Consider the following 18,257-nt stretch of genomic DNA (forward strand, 5'->3'; position numbering starts at 1 on the left):
GCCGTGACCTGACTGGATGAGGCAGAGAGGAAGACCACGGCACTTTAATCCTCTAATTTATGTCCACAGATTAGCAGAGAATCAACTTCTGGAGGCCGCGTCTGGCGAAGCTCAGATGTCCATCAAGTGTAACAGAGAAAAACCCTCATCTGGGTTATGTCTTTGAACGATGATTTGCTCTGCTTAAAGTTACGATGAGATTTCCATGAAATAATAACCTCTGCGACTGATCTACATTTAAGAGGGTTTTTTTCTTTGTTTTCAGAACCATGTTTCTCTGGAGGAAAAAACATATTTCTTCAAGGTCAACAATACATCTTGTAAGACTATTTGTCAATCAGGGGTGAATCTATTTACTTTCTATTTTAATTTGACTAAAATCAATTACTTAATTTTCAAAAAAACTTAATCAAATTATTCATCATATACTACAGATATTAATTAAACTGAATATGACATCAGGTGGGGGATGTATAACTTTAGTGGTTCATTGTTAAAACCATTTCTCCACTTACTATTCTTTGCTGGATCCAGTTTAACAAATCTTCGGAAGATTTTATCGTGGTTTTGTTTAGGTCATTTCATTCCATCCCTGTCTACAGCCTACCTCACTGGGATGCTTTATTTTATTTCAGCGCGTTTCCTCTGCACAGTCACATCAATGTGCAAATGTTTGCCGAGAGCTTCAAATACTGTAGGAGTGCAGCAACTAGAACAACAGGAGAAAAGTAAAGCCTGAGCTTTTTTGATGTTCATAAGTTTTTTATCATGGGCAACGAACAAACGACTCTGGGATGTGTCGACGGAGAGGGGGATCATGAGTTTTTTCCGTTTGAGAGGAAAAAAGTGAGAGTGAGCTGAGAGAATAATGTGCCAAATTGTTCATAAATCACAAACCAAACAGGGAAACACAAATAACACAACAGACAATATTCAGTCGCATAAGTCCAACATGGATTCAAGCCAGCCCTTGATTTTGACCATAGGACCCCAGGTTTGTTTTAACAGTCATTTGTTGTCAAAGGTTTTGTGCAAAACGATGCCTTTGTAAATTACACAGGGGCATGCGGGTTATTGTCAGTGTAACACACGACAAGACAGACGCACACAAAGAAAGTCAGAAAGAAAAAGACCAACGAAGATCAGATGTATATAAACTTGAGCTGCCCTGAAGCCTAATGTGACAAAGACCCACCATGATGCCGACATTATGTTTGTAAAGATGCAGATTGAAGAGGATGGAGGAGTCGGTGTGTGGACTTTTGTGTTGAAGCCGAGCTGTTATCACCAGGAGCCGGTGTGTCAGGTGAGCTCTCAGTCTGGCCTTTGTAATTGGACGGTGGGGAGCAGGTGGTGGAGAATCGGTAGGTTACCCCGACCATTGAAAGAGAGGACGGAGGGGAATTAACGCGGTGTCTTGTTATTCTCCACTCCCGGGAAAAAGGAGGAAGCTGTTTCCAAGGTTATGTGGTGGTGGAGAACAGAGGAGAGATCCACAGAGCTGTACGCCCACACAGCAGGGTGTGCACGCACACACACACACACACAGACACACACACACACACACACACACACACACACACACACACACACAAAATAGAGGGAGAAAGAGAAAAAGAGAGAAAGAAACATGCATTCATCACCTAACTAGAAGGACGTGCATGAATACATGCAAACAGGTAAGGCCATGAACACAAACAAGAACACACACACACACAAACTGCACACACACACACACACACAAACACACTCAACTCTCGTACAACACATGTAAAAGTGCTCTGTATATAATGTCAAACGCACATGAGCACCCACAGAGGACAGTTTGACTGGTTTTCTTTACATTGACAACCCAAAAGTCCATAAATACAAGCCCACACAAACACACTGTCCATACACACACCTCAGCTTGTTGCATTGTGGTTGAGAAACTTGTGGGCATTTGCCAGCGCGCTTGAAGTGCTCATTCTGCCGGGGCCTCAGCCTTTCTTTTTCAGCAGCAACACTACAATTTGGGTGTGCCGTTGGGCCCAAGATAAGTACAGGCTGACTAATATGCACTTAGGACCCAGGGAGAAATACTTAGGGCTAAATGTTTAATTTGTGTTTGTACAACACATGTCCAATTTGGGGACTGGTGTATTTTGCAAAGAGCCCAAAGACAAATAATTAGGAATCTCCAGATCCTCCACAGGCTTAAATGGCAGAGCCGCCGTTTAAAAAATAAACATGTGGACTCGCTTATTGGTCCGATGGAATTTAGCACGATAAGCAGTGAAAATAAATTAACAGTATCTATAAGGAGTGTGGGGGGGTAACAAATCATGAAGCATCCTAAAAAACTGACATGAAATCATTTCCTTCTCTTCAATATCACGATGTTACGGGTGTGTGATAAAGGGAAAAGTCACACTCTTCATCTCAAAATGCAGACCCCCTCTCCACACACACACACACCCTCTTCATCTCTCTCTCTCTTCTTCTTCCCTCAGCTGTCAAATCTGCTAATCTTTTCAATTTTGTTCCCTCTTTCTGCCACTAAATAGTCCCTCTATAAAAAGGCCTCTCGGGCTCCAAGGAGTTTATGTGGCACATTAGAATAACATGTGAGCGATGGCTAGATTCCTAAGAATGGGAATCAGATCCTCCAGGTTGGCATTGCATGACATCAACACACCAGCCTGCACATTTTAGGTGCTTGATGGTGGAGGGGAATTAAATAAATTCATATTGACATTTACAGAATTTAGTTTATAATGTAGTGATAGTTATAAATGACAGACAAACTTTTGTGGATGCTCGGAAAGAACAGAAGCAGAAGGTGTGAGATAGAAATGTAATCAGCAAATGTGATATATCTATTATAAGAAATCTGAAAAAAAGGGGGAAAATCTATCAAATCGATATTTTAAAACATCCCTATAACTTTGACTGTAATTAGTTATTTAAACTATGGAATTCAATCCGTAATTTAATTTTAACGACAAAAATGTCCATCTTTTATGTCATTTTATCCCCTTTTTTTTATTCTTAAATGTCAAATATTCAAATGTGTTCCATGACGCGCATTTTACGCACGGCTCCGTGGCGGAGGCTCTGTGGGACCACGCGCTGACCGGCCGCCTGCTGTCAGATCCTCACCGGAGAAACGCAAAGGAAAAGAGAAGAGGGAGAGGAAGAAGAAGGAGAAGAAAGGAAAAGAGCTGCAGGTCTCCCAGCGCAGAGCGCGGACACATGCAGTCCCGGGACAATGTGCTGAATTGGCAGCCTATATATAAGTCTGCCATTTGGACCCGCGCTAATGCCCCTTTACCTTATGAGGGAACTTCAACCCGCAGCACCTGCTCCAAACAAAATGCCACCGGAGATCAACTTCAGCGACCCCCCCCCCCCCCCCCCCGCCTCCTACTCGGATTGTTTTTCAGACAGACACTCTCACTTGGAGGAGAGGAGAAGAGAGAGAGTGTGTGCGTGTGTGTGTGTGTGTGTAAATTGTTCTGCCACAGTCCAAACAATTAAACAACTTGTTGGAAATTGTGATTTACTGCGTAAAGGCCGCAGCCCGGCAGGTCCCACCTGTCGAGCTGCTAACTGTGCAAACCGTGAGCAGCGGAGGGATCTGATGCGCAAACCAAAAAAATGTGGATGCGTTCAAACAATTAGACCGATGCCTCCTCTCTGAGGAACACGGCGAGGGATTAAGACACAGGCCCAATGTCTCCGAAAAATCACTGAGATTACCCGGACTTTTGCGCGTCCCTGTATTAAACTCATCTCTCTCCTCGCTCGGTTTCCAAGCTCCTTATCTGCAGCGAGCAGCGGCTTATCTGGGAGGTGTCGTGTGGCTGTGAGTGCGGGGAACACCCTGCAGAGACTCTATCAGGCTCGGGCCAGGCCGCTGTCCTCCCGTACCCCCGGCCCGGGCACATCCTCCCCGTGAACCCGGGGGCAGCGAGCTGACCGTGCGGGCTGCAGCAGCAGGCTCCACCGGGCCCGGGCTGGAGGAACCGGGGGGACCGAGCGGAGAGTGAGGACGCACGGTGCAAACTGGTCTGAGCGATGTGCCACGGAGAGAGGCGGTGGTGGAAGGTGAAGGAAGGACAGACACTTACAGAAGGATGTCTTTACTCCGGCCTGGGACTCGGACGGATACTGTTTGCCCCCCCACACCCCGGTATTGTCCCGCACGTCAGGACTCCGGGTCTATTTTTTAACGCATGACTCACGCATTCTTGCAGGGTCACAGTCCCCGTGAACTCCAGGGGTGGGAAAGTGAACTCGGGCCCTAAAGACGGCCCCCTACCCCCCCATCCCCTCTTCCTCCCGCCTGTTGTACTCTCTCTCGATTTCTATTTTCTCTCTCGATTGTATTCCAGTATACATGTGAAGGGGGGGGGGGGGGTGGGGGGTCTATGCAGGAGCTGAGGACGCGCGCACGGGGACCACAGAGGTCCGCGATTCTGGGCAGAAGGCTACCGCTGTGTGGCCGAGGAGAAAACTACCGAACATCATCACCACACACACTCACACACACACACACTCACACACACTCACACACACACACACACTCACACACACACACACACACACACACACACGCACACACACACACTCACGCTCGTAAATGTAACTGCTTAAAAAAAAGTTTGTAATGATTTTAGACACAGCTTGTCTACTTCGGAGACTCTTTGCTCGTGTCCCCCAAATGTTTTGTGAGATGATTGAACCGTTTCGTGGGGCCACAGACACACACACACACACACACACACACACACACACACACAAACACACACACACAAACACAAACACACACACACACACACACACACACACACACACACACCGGGAGGATGAACCCCGTTACAGGCAGGATGACCTTCTGCTTTCCTTTTCATAATAAAGCCCTTATAACCGCATCTTTACATGCTGTGACATTCATCCTGGAAACATTTAAATTAGGGTTCACGGTTTTAAAATTTCAATTTGAAGGTGGTGAAAATGAACAAATGAAGGCAAATCAGATTTATGTTCATATTTCTGTGCTTTTCCATAACAGAGATTAAATGTCTGAATGTTATTCTTTGTGATGTTTTTAGCACAATCTCTAAGATGACACTCAGTTCAAAGTAGTGAACATTTACAAAGTTTCTTATGTAAATAAAATGTATTTCAGTTTAATGCAAATCTGTCAACCACATGGTTTCTGTGTGCCTTTCACATGTAACATTGGTTATTATAAGAGAAAATAACTTTACTTTACTTCTGTCATACAATTAGAACGCATATAATAATAAGGTAACGGTTAACCAACTGTCATCCTTTTATTACAAACTGATTCACGTTTGAGCTATAATATTAATTAATAACACCACAGACTAGGTTATTGAACTTTTATAGAACTTTTCTCCAAACAAAGAGTTGGAGCGTGTTATTCTGGGCCATGTGGAGTGATCTGAGTCTAATTACAGCCACAAGCTGCTTGGATCTGCTGCTGTCACCGCTGTTTGTTGTGCCGGAGCTGAGAGAACCGGAGCGGCTCTCCCAGCTCGCTGCCCGGAGGACGCGTCCCGGGCGCAGGGCGGCGGCGCTCCGCACCCATCATGATTCAACAGGAGTTGTTCCTCTTACCTTGACTACACGGAATCGATCCTCGCTGCGTCTGTCTTGCAAAAAAGCCTGGTTCGATGCGACGGCGACGAGAGTTTCAGGCGAAGAGACCAAAGAAGAAGAGTCAGTTCAAACAGCCTTCAAATCCCGTGCGTAAAGTCACCATCGCTGCTGGAGCGGGTCAGGGACTTTGGGAACTCCTCTGTCTGCGCTCTGTCCGCCGGGGATCACCAGGTGCAACAAAACACAACACAACACAACCCGACGTGTAGTGTCAGAAGAGGATGGAGGATGTGTGCGTGCGCGCGTCAGTGGAGTTACTTCCCGTCCAGCAGCGTGTGGAGGTTAAGTGAGAGTGTGGGGCAGTGTCGGGTAAAGAGGCAGAGGCAGGATAACCCCTCCTCTCTCTCTCTCTCTCTCTCTCTCTCTCTCTCTCTCTCTCTCTCTCTCTCTCTCTCTCTCTCTCTCTCTCTGTCACACACACACAAACACACACATACAAAAACACAGACACACAAACATTCTTGTACTTCTATCGTATTAAGGACACTCATTGCCATAATTGCATTTGGCATAATTGCGTTTGCTCGCCCCTAACCCTAACCTAAACCGAGTTCTAACCCCAACTTTAAATCCAGTCTTAACACTCAAACAGCCCGATGAAAAATGTCCTCACTTTTTCCAAAAATGTCATCGTCCGTAGGTTTATGCTCCAAATGGTCCTCACAAATATATAAGCACAAGTATACTCACACACTCTTTATTTGTCCGTCACTTGCTTTGTGTGATTCTTTATTCATTAACTTATAAAACACTTTTTATTCACCGATTTTCATCAGTTTAGCAAACTCTCGTCAACTATTTTCTCCGTGTATGCGCGCGTGTGTGTGCGTGTGTGTGCGTGTTCGTGTATGCATGCGCGCACTGGTCACCTGCAGCAGTTTAGTCTAAATGAAACTAAATAAATGCTTTTATTACTTTTTGTTATGGACGCACATTTTCTGACCAATATTTTCTTGTATGTCAGAAATCACTCCAACTGAAAACGCGTATTCTAATAAATGATTCTTAGATGGATTGAAAAAGAACAAAATATTTGTGGACAGAAATGATTGGATTAATGTGTTAAAGTTTCCCGTGTGCTAATTTTTTGCATATGTGATTAATTTCTCAACATTGATGTTTATCATTTAAACGTTTTTAAAGTCTAATAAAATTCAAGATAAAGTCCGTAAATAAAAAAAAAAACCGCCTTCGCTTTTCCATCATGGACCATTAAAGTGCAATTAATCATCGTTCTGGTACAGAATAAATATTATTTGATCGAAATTAGCACAGGGAAATATAACGTGTGGCCTCAGTTTGGTTGGACACAGCTCGTTAAGTCCATTGAGGAAGATTTTCACGTCAAACATAAACTCGTGTGCTTGACTGTGCTGTGGGAAGGTTCCGTTGGATCGTCCTGTCGGAGGTGTGAGCTCCTCCCGGCTCACTCGTTATTACATCTCCTCTCACGCCACCTTTTGGTGGTTTGACTGCAGGTCATCAGTGGAGGGTCATTTCACACAGTACGTGTGAGGAAGGGGAATATATAAAAATAAAATACCAATATTTAAGCTGTAATTTTTGGTCCAGGCTATACTGAATCTAGCTCCACTGCTGGCTATTGATTATTAATTTGCAATAATATTGATATACATATATATAATAAATCATAATTTGTTTGTAAGACCTTGCGTCCTTTAAACACAAGGGTGAAGTCTATAAACACTATACTACTGCAACTACTACACAATTTTTTTACTAATAAAAAAATAATAATATTAATAATAATCTTAAAAATCTAAATGTCTCTAGATGATTATTGAAATCACAGATAATTAATTAATTAATTACCATTCTATAAATGACATGTGTTTTTAGAGGATAGGTATTATGAGCCAAATAAAGTAGGCTTATTGGATTAGGCTACTGAACTGCTGCTATTTAAGATTCCTCCCACATATGTTTTGAGTCAGAAAGTTAATTTGTGTCTTTATTAGAAATTATTCAAATTAGGAAAAATTATTTTAAAATGACATCAGCTCATACTTTCTCAAGATTCTCAAGATATTGTTTACAAGATGGATCCCACTTCACTGCAGATTCGTTCTCAGTTTTCATACTCGAGAGGCAATAAGCTGCAGTTACACTGAACAGCAGGTTTTAAAGTCAGCTGATGTGAAAACACCCTCACAGTGTCAAACTCTGCACACTGAAGCTCAAGCGTAATTCAAAGCAATTTAAAATAATAAAATCAACACTATTTGGACAGTAAATATGAATGGGATATTTCTTTGTAAACATACATGTAATAAAAGTGATGAAAGCAAGAGGTAACACACCAGTTATTATTATTACTTATTATTACAGAAGTTTAATTGGACAGTATTCGTTTATGCAAAGTGTACCTAATAAACTGACAACCGAGTGTACTGTTGTATCACAGACCTCCAGTGGGCGGCAGCAGAGAGGCGAGTCAGCAGCACCAGCGAAGAAGAAGACGACACTGAGCGGTGTTGACAAACCCAGCTAGCTTGTGCTAGTTCGGTGATATGGTGTTTTATTGACATTTTACTGAAGCTTTTCGTTCATCATGAGTTCTCCGGAGGCCAGACACGGAACTAAACGACCCGCTTCTCCGAGTGAAGTGAGTGCAACTCTGAAAACTGTGAACGATCCGCAGAAAAAACCTACGGGTTTCTTACACGAAGCTAGCATTGGGTTAGCATGTTTGCTAACGTCGGAGCTTTTCCTTGAAACCTGACCACGTATCTTTTTTGGTCCTGGACGAAGTTGACTAATTATTCAAGTCGGTTATGAACTTGAATGCACTGAACATATCAGACATTGTAATAAATTGAGTCAAGTCGATTTAAGATAGAACCGTTAGTGTGTTTTTATAGCAATGAATAATGACAGGATCTTACATATTATCTGCCATATACCACCTCTTACATTATGCACACAGTTGTAAATAAAAGCATTAACACGGGTTTGACAGTAAAAAATAGAATTTATGCAAAATATTTGTGCTAATTCCTTAAAATATATTTCAAATAAGATACAGGTCACTGCCCTGGTTCCATCTGTCTGTAGTGTACCAATCAACCAGGCTAGCAGGAACAATTAGCTAAAGCTAATTTCAGTGTTTGTCTTCTTCTCTACTAACTTCTTTACTATTGTCTGAATTTGACTGTTCATGCTCTCATTTTTTTCTGGATCCTCCATAACCTCAGTGACTCTTTTTTAATGGGCTTAACCCTTCGGATATTTGACAGTTCCACTTTAAATAAAGATCATTAATATCAAACATACCTCCAATAGATGATAGTAATCACCTCTGGCTACAGTGGTCACAGTGTCACTTGTTCATCCACAGTGTGAGACTTCAGAGAGGAACTTGATGAGTAGCCCTGTTGGTTAGAAAACAGCCTGCACTGCCCTGTCAGAATAGTCTATATATGTCATTATTAATATATAATATAACTGTAATTTCATGAGTGCACTGTTTTTAGTGGAATCATTGACTCTTCTTGTCTTTCCTTGGCAGGATGAATCTACCCAGTGGTCAGCAGCGGATCTGGGAAGCAATGAGAGGAAACAGAAGTTCCTACGGTTGATGGGCGCAGGCAAGGTTTGTTTTGCATTAGGATCACTTTGAATTCATCGATTAAAGGAACAAAATGTTTCTTTAGTTTGTTCTAGTCTTTCTAACCTTTAGAGAAGCTGTGACAGATGAAAATTGAATGTTTGTCATCTACAGAAAGAACACAAAGGACGCCTTATCATTGGTGACCACAAGTCTACTTCCATGTTCCGAAGTGGTAAGCTTCATTTGTAAAAGGCTTTATTAGTTGTGTTCAAGTAAAAATGTGTCCAAACTCAAACTACTGTGCCATGCCACTTACCCTTGCTGCCTCATCCTTAAACCCAGTGCAATTAACCCGGCTCTCCCACTACACATCCGCCGTACAGATCTATCCACGCATGGATAGGCCTGTAATGGCTGGGTGTGCCTGCTGTGACTGGTGTCTCCTCTGCAGGGCAGGAAGACAGGCAGATGAACGAGCAGCTGGAGATGCAGTACCAGGCGGGCATGGATGGGAAACTGTCCGGTCGGAACCGGAGACACTGCGGCCTGGGTTTCAGTGAGGTGAGGATTCATCAACACCAAGACGAGAGGGCAAATAGAAAACCAGGAGATGATTAAACATATCTATATGGATCTGGGATATTAATATAAACCCAATACACTATATTGAATAAAAGTGTTGGGAGGAGCTTATTTGACATCCCGTTCTGGATTCATTGGCATTAATATGGTAGCCCAAAGGTGTTTGATGGGATAGAGGTCATGGCTCTGTGCAGGCCAGTCAAGTTCCTTCAAACCAAACTCGCCCACCCAGGCCTTTATGGACCTTGCTTTGTGCACTGGGGCAGAGTCATGCTGGGACAACAAAGTTGAAAGCATAGAATTGTCCAAAATGTCTTGGTAAGCTGAAGTATTAAGATTTCACTTCACTGGGATTAAGGGGCCTAGGCCAATCCCTGACAAACAACCCCATGGTAATATCCCTCCTCCACCAAACTTTACAGTAGGCACAATGCAGTCAGGAAGGTAAGGTTCTCCTGGCATTCGCCAAAGTCTGACTCGTCCATCAGACTGCCAGATAGAGAAGTGTGACTCCACAGTAGGGATGGGTATCGTTTGGTTTTTATCCGATACCGGTTCCTAACCGATACTTTTAAAACGATACCGGTGCCTAAACGGTGCCTGAACCGATACTTTTTTCAAAAAAGTGCACAAAACGATGCTTGACCAAGAAAGGCTTTTTTTATTGCCAAATATATTAAATGTTTAAAGTAGATTATAAATATAAATAAATACAAAACCCTTTTTAACTTAAAACTATGAATAACATACGAACTGTTAACAAAAGTTTACACTATACTTAAATAAATAAAAATAAATACAAAACACACACACTCTGACTCGTGACTCTGACTCCGGTGCCTGAGCCAAATGAAGACTGAGGGTCGCTTTTCCATCACTCAGAGACCCCCGTGTCTCCGCGGTTGGGGATGTCGCAGACAGGCTTCGGCCCCCCGCCTTCGTCCCCCTAAAATGCGGACGCTTTTATGAAACATTTCTCGGCGTGGTCTTCGTTCCTCCCGCCCCGAGCCTTTCCAAGCCGACCCGGAGCCGGTCGCGGCGCACCGCCAAGGAGGAAATGCGCCCGGCGGAGGGGAGAGGTCCCGCGAGGAGATCCCCCCCCCCCACCACCACCTGCACGGAAGCCCTGACGCACGCGGAGCGTGGGCAGCGCGGAGACAAGAGTCTGTCCACGGGCAGCCGCGGCCGACATCCGTGAAGGAAGGAGCGGAAGTGTGAGGAGGCGGGACGAGCGGAGACCTCAGGCTTTGATTGGCTCAGGTACCGAAATGAGGCACCGAAATCTCCGTTGCATTTCGGTCCGGGTAGGTATCGGTTGTATTGGAACCGGTTCCATATTGGAACCGGTTCTCGGTACCCAACCCTACTCCACAGAACAAGTTACCACCACTTCTCCAGAGTCCAACCTCTGTAAGGGCATGCTGGACACCACTCCGACACTAAGCATTGTGCTTGGCGATGTAAGGCTGGCATGCAGCTGCTCAGCCATGGAAACCCATGTCATTAAGCTAATGGTGGACAGTTTTTATGTTAATGCCAGAGGAGGTTTGGAAACTCTGCAGTTATTGACTCAGCAGAGCGTTGATTTCAGTGAGCTCTTTGGAACGACCCATTCTTTTACAAATGTTTGTAAAGGCAGACTTCATGGCTAGGTGCTTGATTTTTACACCTGTGGCAATGGGACTGAATGAAACGCCTTAATTCAATCACTAAGAGGTGTGTCCCAATACTTTTGTCCATGTACTGTATGTAATTTAACATTCCACACAGACCTTTAATACATTTTGTCTTTTTTTTCCCCTTTCTCTCTTTCATGTAGTGTCCCAGTGAAACACTGTCCATCCATACATCTTCTTTGTATTCTTTCAGCATGCTTATTGATTTGTGAGGAACATTATTCATGATGAGGTTCATGGTCCCGTGAAAGCCCTTCTGTCAAATACGTTTTAATATTTGAATAGTTCCTATGTAAGTATATTGTGGTGACCTATGCAACATTCGGTATTTAAAATAGTGAACTACATAAAGCAAACATATGATAATGGATCACAGGGTTGCAATTTTTGACAGGTTAGTCTAACAATAAAGAGACGTCAGAACCAGGGACAGTAAGTGAGAAAATGTTTTATCTAAACCTTGATGACAGAGTAAAGGAAGAGAAGTTGTGCTGCTCTGTCTCAAGCCGTCAGTCTCCGCCTCACACGATGACATTATCACTTAAAAGAGGTTTTTAACTTTCACTGCATGAGACAATGAACCTGTGGCATGAGAGTTAGCAGCCCAGCTCAAATTGAGTCAAATTATGTGTGCAGAATAGGGTGTGACTGCCAAAGAGCACACATAAACTGTCATTAATAGAAAGGTAAATGTCTACGCCCGGAATTAAATAAACCCAGAGGCTAAATCATAAAAGAGTGTAGTATCAATAAGCTCTGATGTTATCGCTCCTGTTGATCGTTCTGGTCAATTTAACCCCGAGGTCCTGTCTGTGGACAAGTTTAAACATGTTTCTCATAAATTCTAGAGTGAATCAAAGAAACACAAAGTTAAACGTCAGTCCTGCACTTGTCCTAATAACTTGTGATCAGTGAATATTTGACTGATCACTCTAGATCCATAGATTTAAGAGATCATGTTGACTCACAGATTATTTGTGGACAGACAAAAATCTATCTTCATCTTCAAAAATCTCATGCTTTTGTTCTAATCCACAGCCTGAGCCAGAGCCAGATTCGCTCCCTGCTCCGCCAGTGGACAATCAGACAGAAGAACCTGAGCCAGTGAAGTCCACCAGTGAAGAAGAGTCCACAGACGCCCAGGACACAGACTGCAGTCCCGTCAGTAAGGAGCCGACCTCAGACCTGGCTGAGAGCGACTCTGACAGCAGGAGCGAGGAACCCAAACACGGCTTCAAAATGACCTTTGTGAAGTCGGCATAGGGCCAACGGGAATTACTTTTTGTAATCTCAGATTTGTACATTTTGACATTATTTGTTAAACTGTTGTCCATCACCCATCATTGTAGTTCTTTGACGATGTGGAAATGAGTTCTCTACACAAGCACGTTGGCATCAAATTCAGTCTGCAGGTTAATTTGTGTTAGTTCATGATTAGATGCCGAGTGGTCCAGTTCTTTTTTTGTTTAAACATCAATAAAGGGAAGTGTTGCTCAGCTGTACTTTCTGTGGACGCTCTCAGTTCGATCAGTGTCATGAAGATTCTGCTCGGGGAAAGTAAACTGAGCAGAACTCCTAATGAATGAAATGATGTAAAATTTAAAATCATCAGAAGGCCTCTGCGGATTTCCTCTCTAGTGAGGTTGTTCATTTTATTTTGACATGTATGTTGAAACTGTTGACTGAGAGATGATAGAATATATTTTACATGGAACCTGGTATTGCAGATATATGTTAATATTATGTGTGTATTAACCAGTGCAGCCAAACGGACAATAACTGACATGTCTACATTATTTCACGGTTGTGTACTTCCAACATTTTTCATGAGTTCTTGAAAAATTATGATCTGTCAGATTTAGATTTGTATTTTATCACCTTATTACATTAACTTAAAACACCTTGAGGGCGAGAACAGGTGTATTTCGCTGTATGCATTTAGGCAAGTGTATTTTGAGTAAGTGGGTTGTAATAAATAACCTTCAGGCCTAATTTCATCTGTGCGCCACATTTTCTGGGTTTCAGAGTCACAAAGCAGTTTGTAGGTAAACAAGTTGTACTCTGTTTAGAATATATAAAAACCCCTGAGCAGAAACATGTGGCAGTTAAGTGTGTGTGAGAGAGAGACAATTCCATCAAAAGAACTGGATGCAATTATATGTAATAAGACATCAAAGCAAGAGTACACAAATAAAGCAATATCATTCAAATTCCTCAAACTTAATAAACTTATTTCAAACATAAAAAAAGCTACATTTAAAAAATTGGTTTTAAACATGCTTCTAATGACATTCTCTATCTTTATTCACGTGGTCAGTTCATGGATTCATGTTCAGAGTTTTTGTTCAATACTTTCACTCAAACGCTCAAGTAGCCCCTGCTTGTGCTCTTCTTTTTGCTTGGAGTTTTTTGTGCAACCAACAGAATTCAGCTGTAGGTTTGAAGAGTGAAATGGTTCCACAGCGGCTGTTTGAGTGCAAGCGCATTGGTTTTGAGTCCTGCTCCCAAAATGAAAGACCACACTATTGAATAAAAAAAGGCAAAGAAAACATAAATTCGACAGTGGATCCAGTTTTTGAGCTCAGTGATGTCTGTGTAGTAAAATATCAACTTATATTTACTACATATATTGTAAAACTAAGGTAAACTAACAATGAGAACAGGGTTGAGATCATCGACCCGTCATCAGAGCTGGGTTTTTCTTTTTCAAATCCAAAACCACATTTACTGTTTGATTTGGTTTCTCTTTTAATTTCCTGCAGAACACCAGTGTAACATGCCAGTTTCATTATTCTCCAATTACTGCTGAGACAGTGCAGATTTCCTGTCGACACTCAGCCACAAAAACAAGATGTACTGTTTGGAGCTTATTGTCTCATTCCTTGAGATTATTACGCCTCAGAATCAAACACTGAGCAAATGGTTCTAACGCAAGACTTACTTGTTTTCCACTTTTGAGGACTGAGGCTGGATGTTTTTGACTGCAAATAAGTCTCAGCTGAAACAAAGTGAAAACACAGCAGCTTCGACTATTTGTGTTGAATAGGAATCTTTGCATCATTCTGCATTATATAAAGCTTTATATATAACATGGAATTTACAACATCTACAGGACACTAGGAGCCTTCATCAAGAAATCAACGTGACTGTAGAAAACTACCTGAGAGGCCAACTCAAAGCTCATTGAACAAGTTGCCATCAAGATGAGCATTTACGACCCTGAACTTTGTTTATTGGGGAACTTAACAAGTATTCGCTGTTCTCTAACCAATGCACAACTCAAATTTATTGAAGTTGCTCTATGTGTGGCTAAGAAGTGCATTGCAGTGTCATGGAAATCTGATTCCCCTCTTCTTATTGACAGGTGGTCTGTTGAGATGAATAGTTGCATCCCCCTGGAAAAAATCACTTAGTGTCTCAGAAAACGATATAACACCTTTTTGAAAATTTGGCAGCCATGTTTAGACCATATTGGTACATCTCTTACACCAAATACTCAATGACTTAATGTAGTTGTTGTTGACCTTGAACCTTGAACACTGACCTTTTTTTGGGGGCTAGGGGGGCACTTTGTCCTTTGTTGTCCTTTGTTATGTCTCTATACTGTTGGTATACTGATATGTTTGTTTGTACACATTACATATGAAACTGAAAATAAAATATTAAAAAAAAAAAAAAAAGAGTAGCATTTACCAAAGAAATGCACTGTCCCATACTCCTCAAAAAATGAAGCAACCATCAGCCACTTCCTGTACACGGGTGGCACGGAGCTGTGCATTAGGAGAGGCATCAACTGATCCACATCCCCAGAATCTACAGCGAACACACCAGTGTCATACCCACTAGATCAGTGAGGTCAGGTAGCATCAAAGAGAGACAAGATGATCAGAACTGAGGGGACTAAACTACCGGAAGGCAGTGGATATCCAGGACTGAGACAAACACCTTGAGATCCCACAGGAAACCATGAAGAGGCCAAAGAACGTCGGCCTCGGTCAAATACCTACACAGAGTGAGGCAATGTCCTAATATGGCCGAAGGAGGAGGGAGAGGCCATCAAGACAAGGAAGCTCCTCTGTGATGTGCAGATTCTTGATTTTTTATTCAACTCTGTGCCAAACTGGAACACCCATAATACATGTGAATGTGCATAAAACATGTACATAGACAAAAAAGTTCAAATAATGCACATTTTATGGGGGAAATGTATTTCTAGTATTTCTATTTAAAGCAAATTCTTACAAAATAAATTCTATAATTTTCATGATCATTTCCCTGGCAGAACTCTCTATAGATGACAATTTAGTTTATATCTTTTCATTGAGCTCAGTCTTATCTTCCTTTACTTTCACCTCTGCTCCTCCTTTTCCTGCTGCTGTGTACCCCCCCCCCCCCCCCCCCCTCAAGTCTGCTCCCCTCACTGACGCCTGCTTTAACTTTACTGACCGACCTTGCTCTGTTACCTCTGTCACACAGATGCTTTCACTGAGTGTGCTGCCTCTCTGGGACTTTTACAAAGTGTCTCCTCCATTGCTCCTGTCTGATGTCAGCACTTCTCCACCACACACACACACATGTTTATCATTTAGTAGAAGTGGATATTCTCTTGTGTTGAAGCACTTTGAACAGCTCTCTCTGTACAGGACAGGACAGATGATATAGAACATTATACCAAGACAAAACTGAACATCTAGCTGGGCAACAACATCAAGTATACATCATATATATGCCTTTAAATTGAATATTATCCTGTATTCTAGTATATTAACACTATGACACATACAGACCATTAAATGGCTTGTATTTATACAGCACTTACCGACCACTCAAAGCCCTTTACAGAACAGGTCACATTCTCTCATTCACACACACATCATTCACTGCTTCTATTTCTATCCCACACCATTAAGGGCACTCTGGGGTTCCGACTGGATGAGCCAGGGATCAAACCACGACCTTCTGGTTAGTGGACGACACTCTCTATTTCCTGCACCCCACAAATGAGTAGTAGTAGTATATATAATAGTATATTATATTTGTAAAATTTCAAGGAAATACACAACAGACAATGAACTTGTTTAATGTAATATTTATTTTGTGTGCTGACTATTGACGCTTGAAGTCGACAGGACCGTGATCGTTGGGGGACAGTGTTGAGAAACTATACAGTAGAAATAACACGATCAAAAATAAGCCACGTAATAAATAGTTCATGTGAAAACATTACTACAGTTATCAGAGCATGTCGGCTTTTATTTCACTCTTTTTAGTCACTCGTAAAAGAGAAAGTGGCAGAACAGGTCATTATAGATTAGTTTAAAAAAAATTGCAATTTACTTGTTTATAAATTAGGACTTGACGGTGCCATGTAAGTGCAGAAGCATTGAAACTCGAGTCTATTTAAAAATTACAACTCAACACACTGTTAGGAGCATGTTTGTAGCTCTTTGTCTCGCGAGCGGCTTCGTTCCAAGTGAATGTGTTAAAAAAAACGATTGGATCCTTCCTTCCTCCTCGTGTTCGGTGGCGGTGGTCGCTCCTGCGGGTCAATGCCGTGCAGCAGCTTTGGCTGAAAAGAAGGAAAAACAAAAGGAATTAAATCATGCTAACACACCTTTAATTTACAGACGTGTTCATACAAATGAACCACACATTTCATTTGCATAAGAATGTATGATTTTAACAGGTTTCCAGCAGCCTTCATGAGAGCAAACAGCTCCCAGTCTCTTTGAACAGTTTAAAGTTTTGGGTAATTTAACATAATACCTGTGATACCTCTGTCATCCTCCTCCACCAAGGAGAATAGGTTTTCATGTACGTTGTTTTTTTTTGCAGGATTATACAAAAACTAACCATTTCCATGAAATTGTGTGGAGGAGGAGGAGGGCTTGAACCAAGAACCCATTAAAGAATAAAGTTTTATTTTTTCCTTTTTCTCCAAACTTACGAGATCATTTTTCCAACATTTCTTTGAAAAATCCAACCTCTTCAGGTAAATGGAATTTATAAGTGTGTGAAATTTGGTGCAGAAATAAACAAAAATCCAGAACTAGTGAATTTAAATGTTGTTTCATGAGGGGACAGTTGGCTCTTGGCAGAGGTATGACAGAACAAACAGGAATCCCCACAACTGTTTGGCCTATTTGGTCTGGACTGCTTTACACCAGTAAAATGTTATATTCACAGGAAACACAGCAGCTGTACAAAGCAATGTGCATAATAGTGTGAATATTCTTATATTATAGAAAAGAAAGAATCAAACTGAAACACACAACTCACACCAAAACACCACTCACACAAAGACAGGTCACCAGATTTCCCTGAAGAAGCCCTTTCTAAAGACAAAGAAACCAGCACTCCACACAGATTTTCTTTTTACACTGACTTGATATGAACAAGGAAGAAATTCCCAACAGCAAACAAAAGGTGAAAGGATTTGGTTGATGACGATTCGTTTTCTCATAGATTTACTTGGCATAAAAAAAAACCTATATCGTATGTACATCACTGGGACATTTTAAAAGAAAGGTGTAAGTGATCGGAGTTCGAGGCGGCTGTAATGTAAGCTGTGCACATTTCTGGGCAGACAACAAACTTAATGATTAATCCAGAGCACAAGAAGGGGAAATGGCAGATATACCTGGAGCAGACATGCTCATCGAGTCTCCAGCCACTCAGTCCCTGCACACCAGGGACAACGACACATCACAGGATGCCAGTCTTAGGCAGACTTAATATGTTTCTAGATTCACTGTGTG

At 42.0% G+C, this 18,257-nt stretch overlaps 3 protein-coding genes across 5 annotated transcripts in view; 1 reads left to right on the forward strand and 2 right to left on the reverse strand.

Annotated features, from left to right (window-relative positions):
* Positions 1 to 5,686, reverse strand: part of LOC133009198 (transcription factor SOX-6-like) — a 100,877-nt gene extending 95,191 nt beyond the window's left edge. The window contains exon 1 of the mRNA XM_061076622.1: positions 5,629 to 5,686. The gene's annotated coding sequence lies outside the window, so the exon portion shown is untranslated. The remainder of the gene's footprint in view (positions 1 to 5,628) is intronic.
* Positions 5,687 to 8,137: 2,451 nt separating this feature from the next.
* Positions 8,138 to 13,709, forward strand: c8h11orf58 (chromosome 8 C11orf58 homolog). Its single transcript, XM_061076120.1, has 5 exons — positions 8,138 to 8,296; positions 9,200 to 9,283; positions 9,413 to 9,473; positions 9,693 to 9,802; positions 12,538 to 13,709. The coding sequence occupies exons 1-5, from the start codon at positions 8,243 to 8,245 to the stop codon at positions 12,760 to 12,762; spliced, it is 534 nt and encodes a 177-aa protein (XP_060932103.1). The 5' UTR covers positions 8,138 to 8,242; the 3' UTR covers positions 12,763 to 13,709.
* Positions 13,710 to 16,573: 2,864 nt separating this feature from the next.
* Positions 16,574 to 18,257, reverse strand: part of plekha7a (pleckstrin homology domain containing, family A member 7a) — a 140,474-nt gene continuing 138,790 nt past the window's right edge. For all 3 annotated transcript variants that reach the window (XM_061076964.1, XM_061076965.1, XM_061076966.1), the window contains one exon: positions 16,574 to 17,068. In XM_061076964.1, the coding sequence (XP_060932947.1) occupies positions 17,046 to 17,068 (23 nt within the window). In that variant the 3' untranslated portion in view covers positions 16,574 to 17,045. The remainder of the gene's footprint in view (positions 17,069 to 18,257) is intronic.

This window comes from Limanda limanda, chromosome 8 (genome assembly GCF_963576545.1).
Source record: "Limanda limanda chromosome 8, fLimLim1.1, whole genome shotgun sequence".
In the NCBI taxonomy this organism is placed as follows: Eukaryota; Metazoa; Chordata; class Actinopteri; order Pleuronectiformes; family Pleuronectidae; genus Limanda; species Limanda limanda.